The sequence below is a fragment of the Tiliqua scincoides genome, chromosome 1, assembly GCF_035046505.1.
Source record: "Tiliqua scincoides isolate rTilSci1 chromosome 1, rTilSci1.hap2, whole genome shotgun sequence".
NCBI classification, from domain to species: domain Eukaryota; kingdom Metazoa; phylum Chordata; class Lepidosauria; order Squamata; family Scincidae; genus Tiliqua; species Tiliqua scincoides.
Window position 1 is genome coordinate 288,361,707 of NC_089821.1, and position 20,674 is coordinate 288,382,380.

Sequence of the window (20,674 nt, forward strand, 5' to 3'; positions counted from 1 at the left end):
AGACATTTTGCTGTTATCCAGCAGGGTTCTCCTTATGGGTGGACTCTGTTAATATCAAGCTGTTTCAGAACCTTCACAAGAAAGTAGAATGTTTGAGAACCGCTGTGCCACTGCATTTCAGCTCTCAGTGCTATGAAATGCTGAATTTCATTATGTGTCAACTATCAAGCACACTTAGCTACCAAATACTGAAATCTAATTCCAGTGGGTGTTTAGCTACAGATATCAGCTGTTTGGAGAATATTCAGTATATATGTGAGCAATCAAAAATATCTGAAGAATACTCAGCGTTACACAAAGAAGTAGTTTGAGGAGGACTTTTGGAAGCCAATTTTTTTTCCAGTGCTTCGTCACTTCACGAATTACCAGAGAGGCATGAAAGAATCCAGCAGGCCTCACCACTGCGTCCCTGTGCTTTTATCATGATGTGAATCATTTCCTAGAACTGGGAGGCTGCAGGACTAGGAAAACACTAAACATTCTTCTTACATTCATATGCTACCCTCTTCATGGACACCGATTTACTTTCATTGCTGTTTTTGAGCTTATTTGTGTATTATGGTGTGTGTTTTCTCAGTTTACATCTTTCGCAGCAGTGGCTGCAGCTCCAAACCTCCCCTTCCTCTCCCACTATGCTGGCTGTTCTTCAACCATATCAGCTCAGCAACAATAAAATAACATAACTGGTTTTAGTTGCTGTTGACCTAAATAGGAGAGACTGCAATGAACTCATTTGTGGCATCTGGTATCATTCAGGTCCTAGATAGACATTAGTGAGGAAAAATCATAGTAGTGTGGTTTCTGGACAATCTGTTTCATATTATTAAGTTCTTGCATGATCAAATACATCAAGTCTTGCAAAGGAAATACAGACACCAAGCTTTTAAGTGCAAAAAATTGAAATATCTGTGTATGCATCTTATCTGAAATCCTTTGTTCCATGCTAAGCAACGAGAACTATTGTACTTCTATCTCCAGATCACGGCCGTGTTTATTATATTGTATGTTTAGTTTTATAAATGTTAGGGCTGCAACATTTAACTGATTAATTAGTTAGAATGGTTTATTTTAAAGTACCTCCAACTAAGTAGGACAGCACTTTGAACAAAATAAAAATGCATGTACTTACAAAAACTGTGGGCACACACAGGTGCTGGTGCCTCTTCTAAGCTCATGTCTGCCACCTGCTGGCTGTACATGATGATGAACATGTATGACATAGCAGGCAACATCTCAAGAAGAGCATGCTTTCTGTTGGCTTGCCCAATCAGTCATGGCTCTTGGTCCACATAGACACAGGTTACATGGAGCCAGGCACTGGCATTCTTCTTGCAATTGTCGTTGTTGTCGTCGTCACCATCACCACAAGAGCCCAGCTCCCACTTTTCCAAGCGTTATACAAGTAAAAGCAAAGAATCACCTAATCTGATTCTCTTCTATCATCACCCCTCTTGGATGAGTTCCCACATTCTCAAGAGTGCAGTAGAAAGACAGGGTGTGTGATGAATCAGTGAATCATGCTAGCCAGGAAGGGCAGCACTCATTTTCAATTGTTGGGAGCTTCTGAGAGAACAACGTGGTTACCTGTGGCCACTGAGAAGACCATGACCTTGTTTTGAGATAGCACTCATTGAGCATCAGTAGAAAGTCAGACATAAAATCAAACAAATAGATGTCTCAACCCATGGAAGCTCTGTAGGACATCAGTTGCTAAAACAACTAAGCAGATAATGCAATAACACAATCAAGGAGTTCTGCAATAGAGATCATTTCTGGCAAGGATTCTTTTGTCGCTGGCCAAGCTACAACATGTGTAAAATGTCCAGAGTCAGTGCAAGAAAATAACGATAATGCAAACCAGATTAATACTCTGCAGGATAAAGGGAATTAATTAAATTGTAATCTGTTTTATTAAACCAAAACCTCTATAAATTTGATTTTGAAGACCGTTGTTTGTTTCTACTTCATTACATAATCATAACTTGTGCTGTTTGGTGCTCTTGAAGATCATGCTGCCTTCTATTTACTGGGCTTCCAGCAATCCTGTTTGGGGGTTCTGAGGTTTGCTATAAAATGATCCACTTCAATGTATTTTAAACCTATACATATAAGTGTGCTTCTCTATTGTTGCATTTGTTAGTACTCTGTGATTCCAGTCACTTAACACAATTATTTATATTGACTAGGGGATTTAGTGGATTGTGGACATCTGTGGCTTAAATGAAAATGATTTAGTCTACTATGCCTCAGGCTATGGGATATTTTTATAATATCATCTCATTTAGAGTATCAAACTCATTTAGAGTTTTGTCCCCAGGACAAAAGTTAAGCAGAAAAACCCCGTGATTCTTAGGAGAACCTTCATTAGTAAACTTTCCTGTGCATTATGCAGACAAAGATCCCCTCCTGCCCCTTCACACACTTCCACCTGGTGGCATGGGAGCTGATTTTTCATGGGGTGATCCCATGCCACCAGGGTTGTGTGTGAATATTTCTACCCTGTGAATAGGACCAAGTATTTAAGGTCCTGTGTGGGTCTTCCCCATCTAGTCCACACACTCCCTTACGTTGTCAGATCTTGAATGTTCTTTTTCATTTATTTAGCAAAAAATTTAAATGAATATCTGTTAAATAATTGTATATTCTTAATATCAAATAATACTGTATATCACAGAATGCATAATTCTGTAACTGTGTGACATGCTGTTAAACTCCAAACATCCTTCATATTCTGATACTGCATCAGTGGCAGAGTTAGCATGGAGGGGACCCCACAGAGAACACTGTGGAAGGGAAAAACACCCCCAAACCTCACCTTTTGTCATTCCCATCTCCCTACTTTCCTATGCCCGCTTTCCTACATCAGAGCATAGGATACAGTCTATGCATTCACACAATCTACAGTGCAATCCCAGCACACCAACCCTAATACTTAAGCCCCTGCCAGGGAGACTATAGTTCAGATGATAGCATGTTCTGCCTCCCCATCCCCACCCTGAACCAACATCTCTTTTTTTATGTTCCCTTTTCCTCCATTCTGTGGAGATCTGCTTATCCTACTGCATACTGTGCAGGGTTGCTGTAACTTGGTGGTTCAGCAGTGGAACAGATTGCCAAGGAGGTGGTGGGTTCTCCTCTACTGGAGATCTTCAAGCAAAGGCTCAATAGGCACCTGCTGGAGATGCTTGGATCTTCTGTGACAGGCACGGGTTGGATTAGATGACCTTGTGGGTACCTTCCGATTCTATGATTCTGTGGTTCACATTCAAGGCAAATTCATTTATTTCCCGTGGTTGGCCCTGAACACATGGCAAATCCAAAGCCCAATGTACTTGCTTGGGTTGCAAAGCATTCTGATTAAGAGGCCGATCATATCCAACTTTCCAGCACCAATGCAGCCAAAATGCAGCCCAGAGGTATGTGAACAAATATTCCTGGAGGAGGCCTCCAAGACTGCCCCCTCCCACACAGGATGCAATGCATGCCCCATTGGCACAGCTGCATCAGAGCTGGAAAAGGATAGGATTTGGGCCTAAGACATTTTTGCTGTTTCTGACCAGCATCCAGTTCAAAAGATTGTCAACATTGTCCATTGTTCTCTGCTCATCCTCCTCCTTGGAACCTGTGTCTGGCTACCATTTGAAGTCTGAACACTGGAGATTGGAGTACTTGCATCATGAACGGATCCAGCTTGGCTAGATCAATTCTTAAGTTTATGTGGTTCTGGGAATCTCAAAGCAGGGCAGAGCTATGTGACAGTGAGAGTCATGTCTTGTTTGATTTCAGAGCTGTACTCTGGCCAAACTCCTGCTAGCTGGGCAAAGAGGCACCTATTAAAGTGGAGGCTGTTTTATCTTTAAGTACAACTACCCCTATTCATTCCATTGTATTATCCCTTCCAGTGAACTGTTGCTGATTTCTCCCCAGTGAGTCTTTTTAGGTTCTGAGCTCCCAGGTCTTAAAACTGGCTATTTCCCCATTGTGCTAATGTTTATTACCAGGCCCTGATTGACCTAGAATTTCTTTTGACTTTTTCCTTGCATGAAATAGCTTTGGGAAGACTTGTTTTTGATGATCCATCGTACACACAAAAATGATTTGTCAGAATCACGTAGCTTGTTTTAATAACTCCAAGAATCCAGGCTATGTCTTAAATATATTATAGGATTTGGGGATAGCCTGAAATGTTCTCCTAATATAAACAATTCAATTCACAGTCTAGATATTATAGTTCATCATAATTACCGTAGATGCTCGTCTACAGTATGTAAAATTTTTGTTAAGTAATTAAGCTCAAATTCTCACTTCGCCTGATCTCTGGGTCAATCAGAGGGCAGAGCCTTTCAACTCTGAAAAGTTTCTCAGCTCAGGCAGGCACCTCATTAGTTTCTATAGTAACTTTCCTGGGAAATTCCAGCCAATTAACCTTTTATTCTCCTCCAGAGAATTTTGCAAATGTTGCTGCAGGCTCCCTTTTGCAAAGCCTTTGCATATGGCAGAGTTCTGTTTTTTGAAACACCAGGATGGGCTCCTTCTTTCCATTTGAAGCAAAGTCCCAGGCTACAATTCAATGCACCATTACTTAAGAATAACACCCATGGAAAGCAGTGGGTCTACTTCTGAGTAAAAAAGGGTTGCAACTATATGCAGCTCATCTCTCTGCTGTGAACTGAATTGTACACTCTTGTTACCAAAATGGCTGTTTTGTTTAGGGGAATTATTACACTGCCCTTATTGGAACCTTAGGGTTGTAGGGCTGGATAACAAGATGGTGTAATGCAGAGAAATTCCCTTTTGCTTAAAGAGGTGACTGAGAGAAAGACAACTTTTAATAAAAGATTATAGTTTTATTACAAAGGCACAAAGGTAAACATAATGCACATGGAGAAATGATAAGAGAAATGATATGTTTCTTGGTCCTAATACTTGAATCCAATGTACCTAGCTTTCATGGTGGTTGCGTGTAAAGAGTATTTGATGCATCCGAGGAAATTATAAAAAGGAAAGGTTGTAGGGGAGGATTTTAGGGGTCCCCGATCTGCTAACCTCAGCTGCTAACTAAAGATGGGGAGAGAAGGGGAGAAAAAAGAGGGGAAGAAGGGAAAGAGTTCCAGGCACAAGATAGTTATCTGTCCTGTAGAGCAGTTGGAGGGGTGGGGGAGTGTAGCAGCGCAGGATGCTGCTCTGGGGAGCACCCAAGGCTTTTGGGGGCCTTGGTGCTTGGTGGGAGACACACAAGACTGTCTCTTGTGGCCTAATGGAAAGTTTGCTAAAGCAGAAGCACTCTGAGCGTTTGAAAGTTAGATCTTGAGGCAGCAAAGAGTTAGAGCAATTAATACAACAGACAAGTATAGTAGCTAGATGCAGAAGGAAGGCTTGATGCAGAAGAAGTTGTAGTAGTAGTAGTGGGATCCAGCCTTCTCTGCCTTTTATTGCTTCTCCAAACATTACACAACAGGCTGGGGTTTTCCATTCTCTCATCTTGTTTACAATACTAAGCCATGAGTCAATAGTCTGTGTAACAGGGACTTTTCCAAGAGGAAGCTGAGACTAACCACAATCACATTCCTAGATATGATTCTCTATAACATCTTCAAGGCTAGCTACAGAGCTTCAGACTCAATATGTCGCCAAGGCCGCGCCGAGTTTGCTCTGCGCATGTGCAAAGTGTGCTTTGCTTCATTGCCAACATACAAGGCTAAGGCTAGCGCCTGTGTAGATAACCACTACAGGGGAGAGTCCTGTGAAGAGGACCCTCTGACACAACACAGATGTGTTGGTCCTTGGAGAGAGAGCCAGCATGTGAGGAGGAAGCCCTCTCTTAAAAAGGGGTTCGGTGACAGTGCTGAGCTGGATGGTAGCTTGATTACTACCACACAGCAGGGTGCTTGGAGTGTGTAAAACATTGAAAGGATCAGGATGTCCCTTATCAGCAAAATTCAATGGGGCAATGGCTGTCTTCCTAGATGGGGGAACTTAAACAATACAATGAATCAGCAACCCAAGAAGGCAGTTCAAGTTTGCATACGGCACTTAAACAGTGATTGGGTTAGGAGACACTTAAACAATGATTTTTGCATACAGTTCTTAAACAGTGATTGGGTTAAAACAATACAATGAATACAGTAATGTAGGAGACACTTAAAAGATGCCAGACTTGCTCCCATAACGTGTGACCATGGGGGGGCGGGCGGGCGGTGGTTGTGTAACCATGAGCTTGTGACTTGACTTGATTGTGGCCTGTGTGCTGGGAGAACAGTTTAGCCTGCATGATATTTTAGTCCATAGTAACATAACCAGATATAGAGAGAAAATCACAACTAAAAGGAAAAAGGGGATTTTCACGTAACACTCTCACTCTCAGTTATGTGTTATAAGTTGTATGTTATATGAAGAGCTTTGGGCTTAAAGGTGGATTTGATTCCTGGTTCTTCTGCAGTGGTTCCCAACCTTTTTCACTTGCAGATCCCTTGGCAGCCCATTTCTATAAATTTGTACCCTTCATATTAGCAAAATGTTGTAATTAATAATACAAGCCCTCCATGTGAAAGCCCAGACTTCATGTATTTATCACAGTGTTTTCTCTTTTTATCTGTCTGAAGAACAGAAGACTCTGCCTTTGCACTCTTTTGCACCAGAAGTGTGCTGAGAAATTTTAGGTGATTGATCACTTTCCATATTATGTTTCAACTTTTTTACTGTGCTGGTTTTCAATCACTGGTGCATACATGAATTGATGACCAAAAACTAGCTTTTGGTGGGGTTTTCACAGCCAACTAGCTACCTCTCTTTCTGCCTTGCTGACCCTGCAAGCCATTCTGGAGCATGACCTGCATTATGCCATTCTTTTTCAGGTACCCCTAAAGGTCCTGTTGAGTGACCCTGGGGGTACATGAATCCCAGGTTGGGAACCACTGTTTTACTGGTATGTTGTGTACAGTACACTTACTCTGATAGTGCTTACAAAAAGAATTAAAAAAGAATAAAAATGTATCTTATGAACTTTTACTATGTTTTTAATAAATTAGAGACTGTACAGTTCTTAGGTAACAATTACCAGTAGGTTATTTTTCAGGATCTGGCCTGGGGTAAAATCAGACAAAACTATAGTCAGACACCCCCCTAAGTTTAACCCCCCCCCCAAAAAAAACCCCCGACTTATCCGAGGGTCATAGAAAATTTCATGATTTTTTTGCTCAAAACCTGCCCTCAGCTTGTCTCTGGAATCAACTTATAGGTGAGTGTCTGCGGTGACAAGCATGCTTTAACTAACTTAGGGCACAATCCTATGCATGTCTACTCAGAAGTAAGTTCTATTGTGCTCAATGGGACTTACTCCCAGGAAAATGTGTATACACTTTCCTGAGAGTAAGCCCCATGGAACAAAATAGAACTTACTTCTGAGTAGACTGGTTAGGCTTGTGCCCTAAAAGAAATAGAGCAAATTACCATTCTTGAATGTGTTCACACAACTGACTGATTGTATACTCTTATTATGGTTCATTGTCATACAGCATTTATTCTCTATGACAGGGGGTCTCCAAACTTTTTGGCCAGAGTGCCACATCAAATATCTGGCATGGTGTGGAGGGCCAGGAAAAAAATTTAAATATAATATTTAAATAAATAATTTAGAGACGGAACTTAGATGAGTTAATAAATGAATGAATGGGCTCATTCATTCAACCTCTCTGGCCCTCAGAACACCCTCCAGACACAATCAGAGCACAGGTCTGGTCATGTTCAGCTGAGTGGGCCAGAGGCTTTCAGGGGACAAGAGGTTGGCTGTGGGCCAGAAAGAGGCTTGCTGCGGGCTGCATCTGGCCCCTGGGCTGGGGTTTGGAGACCCCTGCTGGACCATGTTTCTCAAACTGTCGGCACTAGGTGGGTCATGAGCCAATTTCAGGTAGGTCCCCATTCATTTCAATGTGTATTTTATTTTTAATCTATTAGACTTGATGTTACCATGGTATGTAACTTCATTTGGGGAAATATTACAGATCTGTACTTTTAACAGGCCACTATGTATTTGGTTTTAACAATGATAGTCAGTGGGGCTTACTTCTGAGTAAGTGTGGATAGGATTGGAGCCTTTTGGATATATGGGGAATTTGTTTTAAACAGATCAGCAACTGGGATGATTAGAAGGGTTCATTATTGTAAATAAATTTTTACAACTTATACTTGTAACTTTTATTTAATTGATTTGATTTGATTTTGTCATACGGGGGGGGTGTTAAAAATTTTCCTGCTTGATGGTGTCACTTCTGGCAATGACATTACTTTTAGGTTAATGACATCATTTTTGGTGGGTCCCAACAGATTGATATTCTAAAAAGTGGGTTCCGATGCTAAATATTTTTGAGAACCACTGCATGTGGTTTACATGATTGGTTTTCACTGGGGAAAAATTGTGTAAGTAGGATTTTCAAAATTAGCTGTATCTGTTAGGACCATATGTTCCCAAAGACAGTATAAACATCTAGATGAGGAGTATCATTTTATTTTTAATAAAAGCTAAGCTTCTGGAAGGTATACTTTGTCTCATTCCACTGCCATGAAATCATGGAATTCAAAAGGAATTACTTTCGAAGTTCTGAATTCTGTTTGACACCTGGTAGCCTTTGTAAAAGATACTTGAGATCTGGATACATCCTTTTAATTTTACATCATCTGGTTTCCTCATCTAATCGCTAATCCTGGTAGGGTTAGTTTACTAACTCACACATGGAAGTATCTTAGAAAAGTGACTGGAGACATGACTGAACTGGGACATTAATTAAGCAACATTTTGCTGCCAAGCTTCCGGTGGTTACACTATACAGTACTTAATTTTGCAAGATGCAAGTTTCATATTACTCAGTGACTATTCATACGCTTCCAGAATAGCGTAGGAGTTGCTTCCACATGACTGGTTTCTGTGCTGCTCCAGAAACATCCATAAACTATGAAGGTCAGATGGGTGGATGCGCGGGTGGGGAGCAGGAGGTGAGGCCAATATCTGGCAGTTGTGCCAGATCCTATCCCTGTTCCTGGGCAGAGCTGGACAGTCCTGGACAGCTTGGATCTGAGCCACCTCTTTAGGTGGTGCAGATCCAAGTATCCCCATTAGAGCTGCTGTGGCTCTCCTCAGGGTGAGGGAGATTATCAGGGACGTGCAGTAGGTGGGAAGGCAGGTGAGGTAGAGCCTCCCTACCACAGTCCTTCGAAAAGCACTGCCACCATTGTTTGACGTGGCCAAACACTCACAATCCATGCGCAGAGCGCGTGGGTTGAGAGTGCTTGGGCCCCTCACATGGCGGCGGCACTGCTTTTCAACGGACTGCAGTAGGGAGGCTCTGCCTCACCTGCCTCCCCACCCACCACACATCCCTGGGAATTATTTCCCCTTGCCTTGGGCTGAGCCACAACCAATCCCAAACTTGCACTGGATACACCACAGGCCTACTAGCCTGCCTGTTCCAGTGCAAGTTAGGATTGTGCTACCCATGTGTGATTCCTTGCTGCTTCAGTATTTCCATCATTCACATGTTCCTCCAGAAATAAGTCCCTAAAGGGCAGTTCTGTTCGTCTGTTGCAGCAAAAGCTACCAAGAGCTTAAAGAGCTTGTCTGAGCTCAAAGAGCAAAATATTTCGTTTGTGGACTGCCACCTGCTTCACAGATGCATTAAGTGACATCTGGGGTGGTACAGCCCTTGGGCCAGCTGGACCCTTTGTTTCAGTCTGTGGGGAGACTGTGGGGGTACCTTGCCTCTGCACCCACCTGCTATCTCCCACAGACTGCTGATACCTAGTCTTTGTCTTGTGCACCCAGAGAATAATGTGAGAGGGCGAGCGGGAGGGCTTACTTCCTTCTGCTTGAGGTCTATTGTTTGGGTGGCAGAGGGAATTCTGAGAGTACAGCAGTTTCACTCACAGGATTCTCTCTGCCAAGTCACTTTATAAAAAGCAGTGGCAAGCAGGAGAAGAAGATGGTGAGGTGACATTGGGGCTGAGATGCACATGCACTACTAGTGCTTATGTACTTGCAAGGGGTAGGGGGCTGGTGGTGGCATTTGGAGGTGGACTTGGTTGGCAGGTGGAATTGGACTGTCCCTCCCATTATCCTCAGTATGAGTGTGTGTATGTTGTGAGAGAGAGGGAGAGACTCCTAAAATGAAATTTGACTTCTTGAATACTGCTGCACACTGGGTCAGTGTTTTCTTTTTTTGTTGTTTTTAATTATTTATTTATTTATTTTTAATTAACACACACACACAGACATACACACATATAACATACATTTAGGAGTGCTAAATACCACATACATTACTAATTAATCATACTATATCTCCTAATCTACTTACTCATCCATTTCTACCTCTTACTGATTTATCCATTTATTTATATAATATACAATAAATTCTCCCTAATGCCCTATACTATATTTTCTAAATATTCACTTTCTACCAAGCGTAAACTAACTTCAATTGCTCATTAATATTAAAACAAAATTAATTACCAAATTTATCACCTCGGCTATTTCAACTCCAATCTAATTCTCTAATCTAATTACACTTTTTTTTTTCTTTGACATAATAACCACATATAAAACAATTCTTCCACACGTTTACATTTCCAGCTATATTTTTTTAAATACTTTCTAATTCATATTTATCAATTTCATACGTATTCTTTTTTTTTTCTTCAAATAAATTTGGGCCATTGCTGTTAGCTGAATAAATCCTCCAATTTTCTTTAACCCTCAGATTACCCCTCAGGGTTCTTTTTCTTTCTTACTTTCCATTTTTTCTCCTGTAGTATCTTTAATATTTTATATCTATAACAGAATCTGATAAATCCACACTTTCTTATATAGGGTGTGTTCATTCTTCCAGTTAACTGGGATATATTTTCACCTTCTTGTTCCAACAAATTTTGTAAATTGTGCACTCCTGTTACTCTGTCCATCTTATCTTGCTTGATCTCCATCAGCGCCTCTTCTTCGTCCTGTTGATCATCCTGTTCATTTTCCTCCTTGTCTGCTTTTTCACTCCCTTGTTTATCTTCTGCTTGTTTCTTCACATCTTCCAATTGTTCCTTACAGACATCTATCTGTTGGGAAAGAGTCTCCAGACTGGCTTGAATCTGCGAGGACCAATTCAGCTGTTGTCGCTCCATAACAAGCAATCTCTCAAGATTTTAATTAATCAAGATTTTCTGTATCCACATTTCTGGAACAGAGTCCATTTTGCAATTTCTCTCTAGTCCACTAGATGTTCACAACATATAATTCTCCTCACTTCCACCACATCATTACTACTCTGCCATCTGCATTCCTTACATACCTCTTGCAGATAACAGTTCAGTGCGGTTAACGGAAAGAAAAACAAAATGAAAAAAAAACAGTCTCACCATCTCTGATGCAGAGAAAACAAAGCTCTTTCAAATCTAATGAGAATTATATTTATATCCAATTATGTCCAAGAATTCTGGATTTTAGTTCACATCCAAGTTATAGTTGTAATTATAATCCACCACCAATTTATTCCACGACAGAGAAAAATAGCACTTTCAACCTCCTTAAAAAGTCTCTTGTTAACACCTCCAATATATCCAGGGCTTTTAGCCAAATCAGTCAATCAGAGCCAGGGACAATATTAACACTTGCTTATCTTAAATTTCCAGCTTAAACTTTACACTTCATGCTTTTTTTTTTCTTCCATATATCATCTCAGCACGGAGCCAGCAGCTTGATTGCAGAACACTGCACCTCCCCCAATACTGTCACAAATGGTTAGATTCCTCTGAGAAGAAAGCCCCTCCTCCCAGGTCGGGCTTTCAGTTTCCCAGATACCTGCACTGATGAAGATCTTGTCTCTCCTAACAGAGATCTTCAGGACCTCTTCAGACCTGCAGTATTTGGGGGAAAACAAACTGTCTCCCAGGAGCTCCTGGGGACATGTCTGTTCATCCACTGTTGGCTCCTCCTCCTGGGTCAGTGTTTTCATTGGGCTATCCACTAAGATCTCATTCCTGGTTAATCACTACCCTCTCAAACAGCGTCAGTATGTATGTGAAGTGGGGATTATTCGCTCCAGTGTGCATCACTGTACACTTGATATACTGTACGTGCCATTTGGTTGGCCGTTGGCCAAGTTTGAAGGCTTCCTTTTGGAGCACTTTACATCTGCTTTGGCCTTTACCACACTGAATAGTTTGGTGTCATCTGCAAATGTGGTCACCCCGAACTCCATAATAGTTAATTAAATGACAGAAATGTAGCAGTCTATTAAAGCAAGTACATAAACCAGGAATTTAAGTGAGCAAAGGGTTAAAATCAAAGCTCTTCATGTTCAATGCAGGAGAGAGGAACAGGGGCAGTGAAATTTAATAAGAAATTAGTGAAAGTAAGTTTGCTTTGGCCAAAGACTCCATAAATGAGTCTTGACAAATAGTTCTTATTTATCCTCTTCCCCCTTCCATCCCCACCAAGTAGCATTTTCTCATTACTGTACCATCCAGAATTAGCATTTCAATTGCTGTATTTTGTTCTGAAAGAATGCATTGGTTTCAAGTCTCTTCATATAATTCAGCTGTTTGGCAATTAGAGGTGCTCTTGCAATTCAAGTGGTTAGTGAGAGTTCATCAGAAAACGGCATAGGGGACAATGAAGCCCTTCAATAATACGTCATTTCCAAATCAAAACAGAGGCATGGAACAAAGCAGCCAATCTTCCAAAGGTGCAGTGCAGTTATTTGTAATGGGTTACTTAGGATGTGGTTAATTTCTCTCCCTTGGAGTCAAAGGGTTTAAAAAGTACTCCAAAAGAACTCTTTTGAGTTTGCCTCTCCAAAGCAGATGTGAGAACTGCTGTATTAAAACATCTATGGAGACTGTATGTGGCTGGGCTAGCTTTGAGTAAGCAAACTGAATAAATGACAGCCCTAAACCTGTGCTGTTGTAAGAGGCAAAGCCTTATATCAAGTACTGAAACTGAAACTTCTACTGATTTCTGTTGTATGGGATATAGAATGCTGTGAATGCATTTGCTTGTTCACTGTGAATGAACCTTGACCAAAGAATCCTTGACTGAAAGGACATCATAGGCTGGTTCAAACAATATTCCAGGCCACCCTCTTAAACATGTGGAGAAGGAGCACAAGTGCGCATGACTCCCCCTACAAGTGTGCCTTCTCACCACCACCTTATGACATGGAGGAAGGGCAGCAGTTCACCCTTCATCTTTAAGTTCAAAGTAGTGGGGGGGGGGTGTCCTCATGATCCAAGGGTAATGGGGACTGAAAAATTGACTTGGATAGCAACCCACAGTTAGCTAGGACTTTTTCCCTTAAGAAATAATAGGATAGGCTCTGACTAGGACCTGGAAGATTTCGAACAGTACCCACCAGCACTTATTTTGAACACTTTAAAAATATGACTTGGAATTATTGTTACTGCAAAAACTATTTTGATTGTGAACCCTTTGAGAAATGTGTACACTATTGCACTATTGGGGTACATGTTCTTGGAGTACCCCAAAGTGCAACATCTAAATGCTAGGTTTTCTATATTTGATTTTAATGAGGACAGTTTAAGCCCATCCAAAAGGGGTGCAGAACAATTAGTAGCCTGGTGTCTTATTTTACCTGTGGAGTTGTGTGCCATTCCTGGAGTACTTTACAAAGATGTCAGATCTAATCACACACACGCACACACCCCACTCCTTTTTTCTATCCATGTCCAACAGGGATGTCTCCCAGACAGGAATCACGACCCTTCCAACAAGAGGACTAGAAAACCTCAAAGAACTGATGGCTCAAAATACATGGACTCTAAAGAAATTCCCCCCTATCAAGACCTTTCCTTATCTAATCCGAGCTGCTCTGTCATACCCAAGTCACTGCTGTGCTTTTAAAAACTGGAAGAAAGCCAAGGGGTAAGTCTTTAGCATTTAAATTAGGTCATAAACAGTCTGGGAATCCAAAGGACTGTCTTATCTCACATAAACCTTTCCAGCAATTAGCAGCCCAATCTTATGCAAGTTATGCCAGCAGAAGGGCTGTTCTGCTGGCATTATACACTTTTCGGCTGTCCAAACACAACAGGGCTGGAGCACACAGCCTGACTCTAGGGAGGCAGCGAGGAGCATGGGTGAAATGGGGAGGAGATGGGGTGGGGTGGGGTGGGGTGGAGGGTGGATTGAGTAAGGGAAGGGGCAGGTTCAGCAAAAGTGATGACTGCCAAGTCCTAACCCCATTCCCAGGCCTGATCTACCTTCACAGGTCAATGTGGTCTTCCACCAGTGATACCACTGGCACAGGTCTCAGTTGACCCATGAAGGCAGCTGGACCCTATCCATGGAGGACTCCTGATGCTGAAACGTCCCTGAGGGGTACAGCAGGTGCCACGCTGGCATCTCTGCATCACCTTGAATGGAATTGCATTGGATTGGGCTGTCCATATTGTTAAATTCAGGATGTTTTTAATGCTTTTTGTAAGTTGTTTTGAGGATGATATGTAGTAGAAAGGAGGTGAAGAATTTTTAAAAAAATAAATAAATAAATAATTTAGAGCCTGGATGGTGTAATGGTTTAGGACTTGGAAGATCCAGATTCAAATCCCTGCTCAGCCATGAAGCTTCCTGGGTGACCTTGGGCCAGTCACTATCCATCAGCTCACATACCTCACGGGTAGGTCCTTTTGGGAGCAATCCTAATCCACTTTCCAGACCTGACATAAGGGCAATGTATCTCCAAGGTAAAGGAACAAACATTCCCTTACTTTGAGGAGGCCTCCGTGGGTGGTTAGAATTTGCACCTTTGTCCTTATTGTGAGGCCAAAAGGAGGGAAGGAACTATGTACACCACTCTGAGCTCCTTGGAGGAAGAGTGGCATAAAAATGTGGAAAAAAAATAAAATTTGCATTCAATGCTTTTTATCAGCTTGAAGATAATTCAAAGAGGATAACAAGATAAAAAAGAGCATGTATGACATAAATATATCAACAATAAAAACAAATTAGGACGCAATCCTAACTGTGCCTTGGGCTGACACAAGGCCCTTGCGTCGGCCCAGGAGGGTTGCAAAGTGCTGTGAAACATATTTGCACCTCTTTACGAGGAAGCCATGTCGGCACAAGGAGATGCGTCAACACATGGAGGCTGAATCCAACCTCTGTGACAGCTTCCTCGCCGAGTCTTGTGTCAGCCCAGCTGGTCCGACGCAAGAGTAAAAGGTAGGCATGGGGGGGGGGCGGGAGAGAGGCATTCCTGGGGAGGGGGAGGGCGGGCAGTGCTGGGGGCGGGCAGGTGGGCGGGCAGGAGGTGGCGGGGCTGAGATCCAGCAGTTATGCTGGATCCCAACCCTCGTTCCCAGGGAGAACGGAGCAGCTTCAAGCCGCTCTGCTCTCCTCGGACTTGTGCCCCCTCAGGAGGTGGCGCAAGTCTGAGGAGACCCATAGAGGCCAGCAACCCTTACTCAGAGGTAAGGGGAAATGTTTCCCCTTGCCTCTGGCTACGCGGCTTCTGACTACAATCCTGCACTCGATACAGCGCAAGCCTCCTGGCTTACCTGTTCCAGCTCAGGATAGGATTGCACCCTTAGCCAGCAAAAAAAAGTTTATCATTTTCAAGGAAAACAGAATTCCAGCATCAAAGTTAAAAATAACGGTATTATAGCACATTTAATTGATATTTAATAGCTTTTTAAAATTGAAGAGTTATTCAAAATGTGTCATAATTTAGAAAAAGCCTTGGTCTGTAACTTAGGCCGAGCGCTAGACATCTACACATTTCAGATAATTGGATTTTTCTCCCTAGATCATCAGAAATGCTTTTCTGTTGTCTCTTTTGCTTTGTTCAAGATGAGGTCCATCTCCTACAGGTCATTTTCCTTCTGTTTTCTTTCAGAATTCTGGAATCCTTGCTGTGCAACCAAACTAACCATCACAGCAGCCGCAAGGGAAGATCTGTTGGTGCCTTCCAGGTGCCTTTTTATCAGGATTACGAAGATGATGTTTCTAGTCATGTTGATGATTCTAGTCTCACCATGTATGACAAGAATTCCAAATTTAGAGATTTTCATGGGAATTCACATTACTACGTCTTTTTTGAGGAGCAGCATGACCAAGAGGTTGGCTTTGGCCAAGAACTCAAAAACCCACAAGAAGAAAATTTCCCAGCATTTGACAGCCATTATGATTACTTTATCTGCGGAGGCAGTGACGATATTACATGCACCCCAGAACCTGACGAGTTCAACCCCTGTGAAGACATCATGGGCTACATGTTTCTTAGAATTGTGGTGTGGTTTGTGAATTTACTGGCCATTCTGGGCAACGCTTTTGTTCTCTTTATCCTTCTCACCAGTCATTACAAGCTGACCGTCCCACGATTCTTGATGTGCAACTTGGCCTTTGCTGACTTCTGCATGGGACTGTATCTTCTTCTGATCGCTTCAGTGGACCTTTACACAAGGTCAGAATACTACAACCATGCCATTGATTGGCAGATGGGGACAGGCTGTAGCACAGCTGGCTTCTTCACTGTCTTTGCTAGTGAGTTGTCTGTCTTCACCTTGACCGCGATCACCCTGGAACGCTGGTATGCCATCACATTTGCCATGCGATTGGACAAGAAAGTCCATCTCTGGCATGCTTCTGTAATCATGTTGGGTGGTTGGCTCATATGCTTCCTTCTTGCTCTTTTACCTTTGGTCGGAGTTAGCAGTTATGGAAAAGTCAGTATCTGTCTCCCTATGGATACTGAAACGCCTTTGGATCAAGCCTACATTGTGATTGTTTTGATGTTGAACATCATTGCATTCATCATCATTTGTGCCTGCTATATCAAAATCTATATTACTGTGCGGAACCCCCAGTACAAGTCAGGGGACAAAGACACCATCATTGCCAAAAGGATGGCTGTGCTGATTTTTACTGACTTCTTATGTATGGCACCAATATCATTCTATGCGCTGTCTGCTATTGTGAACAAACCATTGATAACAGTCAGTAATTCCAAAATCCTGTTGGTTCTGTTCTACCCACTCAATTCTTGTGCCAACCCATTTCTTTATGCCATCTTTACCAAAGCTTTCCGAAGGGATGTCTTCATCTTGCTCAGCAAATTTGGATTATGTGAGCACCAAGCTCAAATCTACAGGGGCCAGACTGTCTCCCCCAAGAATAGCAGTGGTTCTTACAACCAGAAGGGCAACCGAGGGTTGGGCCAGAATCTCACAAACCTGCAGGAGCATCCTCGTGGCTCACCTAGAGATCACCATCCAGAAATGATGCTGCACACTCAAGGGACCATTGAAGACAGTAAGCTGACTGTATTATAGCACCTGAAGATTATCGTCAGACCAATGCTGGTTTAGATGCCTAATCCATAAAATGTGATAAGGACATGGCTTCTGTCAGCTTCAGAGGTTTGTGAGATGTCATTTGATATCTCTTGAGCCAGTTGGTCTGAATTGCTAACCTTGCACTAGTAACAATGCCACTTATGATGATCATACTGGAAGCTTATTGAAAGCATGATGTAAAGAAACACACTAGTCTTGATTCATATACATTTGCCCTACAACACACATGTACTAGGGATTGCTTTATATGTGAGTGAATCTTTTGCATTCAGCAACTTGGGATTCACATTGATGCAGAGCTGCAAGCTGAGAATGTCTGTCCCAGTGTCTCATGCCTAGAACTTTCTGTTCAATCTCACTATGGGTAAGGGGACCCAGACCCATCTTCCCCCCTTGATCATTTCTTTTGCGAGTTTTCCAGGTGATACAAAAATGTAAATAGAAAATGGCAATTGCAAATATCTTTAAATACCATAGGAACTGAAAATGTTTTCCTGTATTTAAGTGTACCTTTCAAAATATGCATTCACAATGGCCAAAATACAAAATGGAAGCCACAACCTCAGAGGTTTTGTAGATTATTGAAAGACCTTCAGCTAGTTGAAGACAGTACAATAAGATGTGTAGTCAGTGCTTGCTGGTTTGTCTTAAATTATTGCTCAGTGATAGAAAAATGAACATCTGCAGTGCAATCCTTTGCATATGCTGACTCAGATGTGAGTCAAATGTATGTGTGAATAGGATTGTACCTGTACAGCAGAATCCTGTGCATGGCTTCTCAGAAGTAAGCCCCCTGAGTTTAATGGAACTCACTGCTGGATAAGTGCATATCAGATTGCATCCTTAACCAGTCATCATGGAAAGGTAATGAAAATGGTCACTGTTTACTTACCTGTTTTTACTTCTTGAGGGCTTACCATTGCCCTAATTAAAATTAAGCCCTTTGTACCAAGTATGGGAAACAATGGTTTGTCTCATTCAGATATAATAGGAGACTGTAACAAAGTTTGTTTACTGTTTGTTACAAACTCCAAACAGAAGCTTTAAACTTGCTTTCCTTGTGTGCGAAAGGAGCAGGGAACATAAGTGAAATTGCAGGTATCAGATCCAGGCATATGGGGACAGGGATGGATGCCTTTACTGTGGAGGGAAAGATACTGGGAAAAAACTTCAAGAATGAATATCCATGCATAGAAGCAGGCTTCCATTCACATCATTGATACATTATTGGGGGGGGGGCATCCAGTGGCTTAAAGCATCTTCTGATGCACATCCCAATCAAGGACCATTTGTTGTTGTACATGATCAAGGTAGATATCTAATTGTGAGGCACACTTTTGAATTGTATGAGATAGTCATTAAAACAGTTGCCTTAATGGGCACGTAAAGCTTGGTGTTACTGCTTTAAGATTTGTGTGTGTGTGTACACTAAAATGGATGTAATTCAGTATGAAATATTACCTGTTAATGTTCTCCCTCTGTTAACTGGTTGTAAACGAATGTGTTGCTATTTTTTAATTGTTACTGATGGTCCATATATTTTCTGGTCTAGTACTTTCTGGTTTTAACATTAGGCAGAAGTGATTATAATAATCTGTAATAGCTCTGCCATTGCTCATTTCATAGACCCTACAACCCAATCCTGTTCAGGGCATGAAGAAACATGCCAAGGTGGCTTTTGTGGTATTTTGGGGGGGGGGGGGCCTGCTATGATGCAATGGGAGCTAGAAGTAAGGCAAAGTCCTGCTTCCCCTACTCGATGTGCCATGGTCTTCTATGAGTCTCTTCAGACCTACACCAGCTGCTTAACTGGTGCAAGTCCATAGAGACAAAAGGGGGCATGTCAGCTGCTGTTGTAGGGGATAGCATCTGGGGCAAGTTGCGAAGAAGAGGGTACATCCACCTCCATCAAGGACACTGCAGTAGATTAGAATTATTTCCAGTCTGCAACTTCTGTTGCGGTTCTGGAGGCTACAATTTCCAGTGATGAACCTTGATGGACTTTAAAAAATGTTGCATTTATTATATTTATATCCCCTCTCTCTACCGTTATGGAACTCAGTGGCATATACAGGGTTCTCAGAAATCTATCCCGATCAGTTCCCCAAAATGCTATGTCATACTTTGTTACCAAAAAGGCTGTTTTGTTTAGGGGAATTATTTATATTAGCCTTCTGGAAACTTTTGGGACCATAGGCTGGATACAAGACAGCGTAGAGCAAAGAAATCCCTTGTTTAGCTTAATGAGGAAATTGGGAGGAAGCTAACTTTCAATCATAGGATTATATTTTTATTGCAAAAATACACAAAGGTAAAACATAATACACATGGAGAATCGATAAGTATAGATTTCTAGTACTGGTCTGGTGTACCTAACTAGTGGTGGATGCGTGTGCTGTGTATTTTGGGTGCATCCAAAAAAGAATCAGAAATGGACAGGAAGTAGGGAGGTATTATAGGGGTTCCTTAATCTGCTAAACCCAGTTGCTGACTAAAGATGGGGGAACAGGGAGGAATAGGTAGGGAAGAAGGGGGGGAGTTTAGACGCAACGATATATTTACCTGTCCGGGGGGGGGAGAGTTGGAGGAAGAGTCTGGCCACTCCGGCCGGTGGGCAGTCAGAGAGAGACCGCATGTGCTCTGAGTTCTCTCTTAAGAGTTGTCTTGGACCTGGAAGTTGATCTAAACTGACCGGAAGTATCCCAGAGCTGTGGGCATGCTCAGTAACACTTGGAGTATGTAAAGAAAAGGTGGAAGGGTCCAGAACTCTGTTATCAGCAAAGCTTGGCTCTGGGGGAGGGAGGCAATTTGCATAAGGTGCTTAAGAGTGTTAAAGCTACAACAAAAGAACAATAGACTTCCTCCTCCATAGGTGCATGCTTGTTTTGCATAATCAGGAGACACAGTGATTAGGTTATACATTGACCTGCAAGGAATTGGGGGTTTGTGTAATTCATGTGTTTGTAGCTTGGCCATGGCCCTTAGAAACATGTGCTGGGGGAGGAGTGGCCTGCTTGCTTGGTCTGTGTAGTCCAAAATACATAACTAGATATAAAAACACAACTTGGAAGGGAAAAAGGGGATTTTCACGTAACACCTTACCAGAGTCTTCGAGGTCTGTGTGGAATTCTCCTAATACAGAAAGTACTAGAATTTGAACCTTGCTTGTTCGGTACAGATTGTCCTTGACTTCCTTGCATTAGTTTGTCAGGAGATGAGGGGGACTGCAATTCTCATGTTCACCAGGTTTCCAAGGGAGGTTAGTAGCCAGCTGTTTTGGTGTAATTCAAATGGTTACCACTTAGCAGTTTACACCTCTCCATTA

General features: G+C 42.1%; 1 protein-coding gene across 1 annotated transcript in view; it reads left to right on the forward strand.

The window, feature by feature from the left end:
- The window catches only part of TSHR (thyroid stimulating hormone receptor), a 74,236-nt gene extending 56,911 nt beyond the window's left edge, over positions 1-17,325 (forward strand). Inside the window, exons 9-10 of the mRNA XM_066612125.1 lie at positions 13,730-13,918; positions 15,891-17,325. Coding sequence (XP_066468222.1) covers positions 13,730-13,918; positions 15,891-17,325 — 1,624 coding nt within the window. The remainder of the gene's footprint in view (positions 1-13,729; positions 13,919-15,890) is intronic.
- The last annotated feature ends 3,349 nt before the right edge of the window (positions 17,326-20,674 follow it).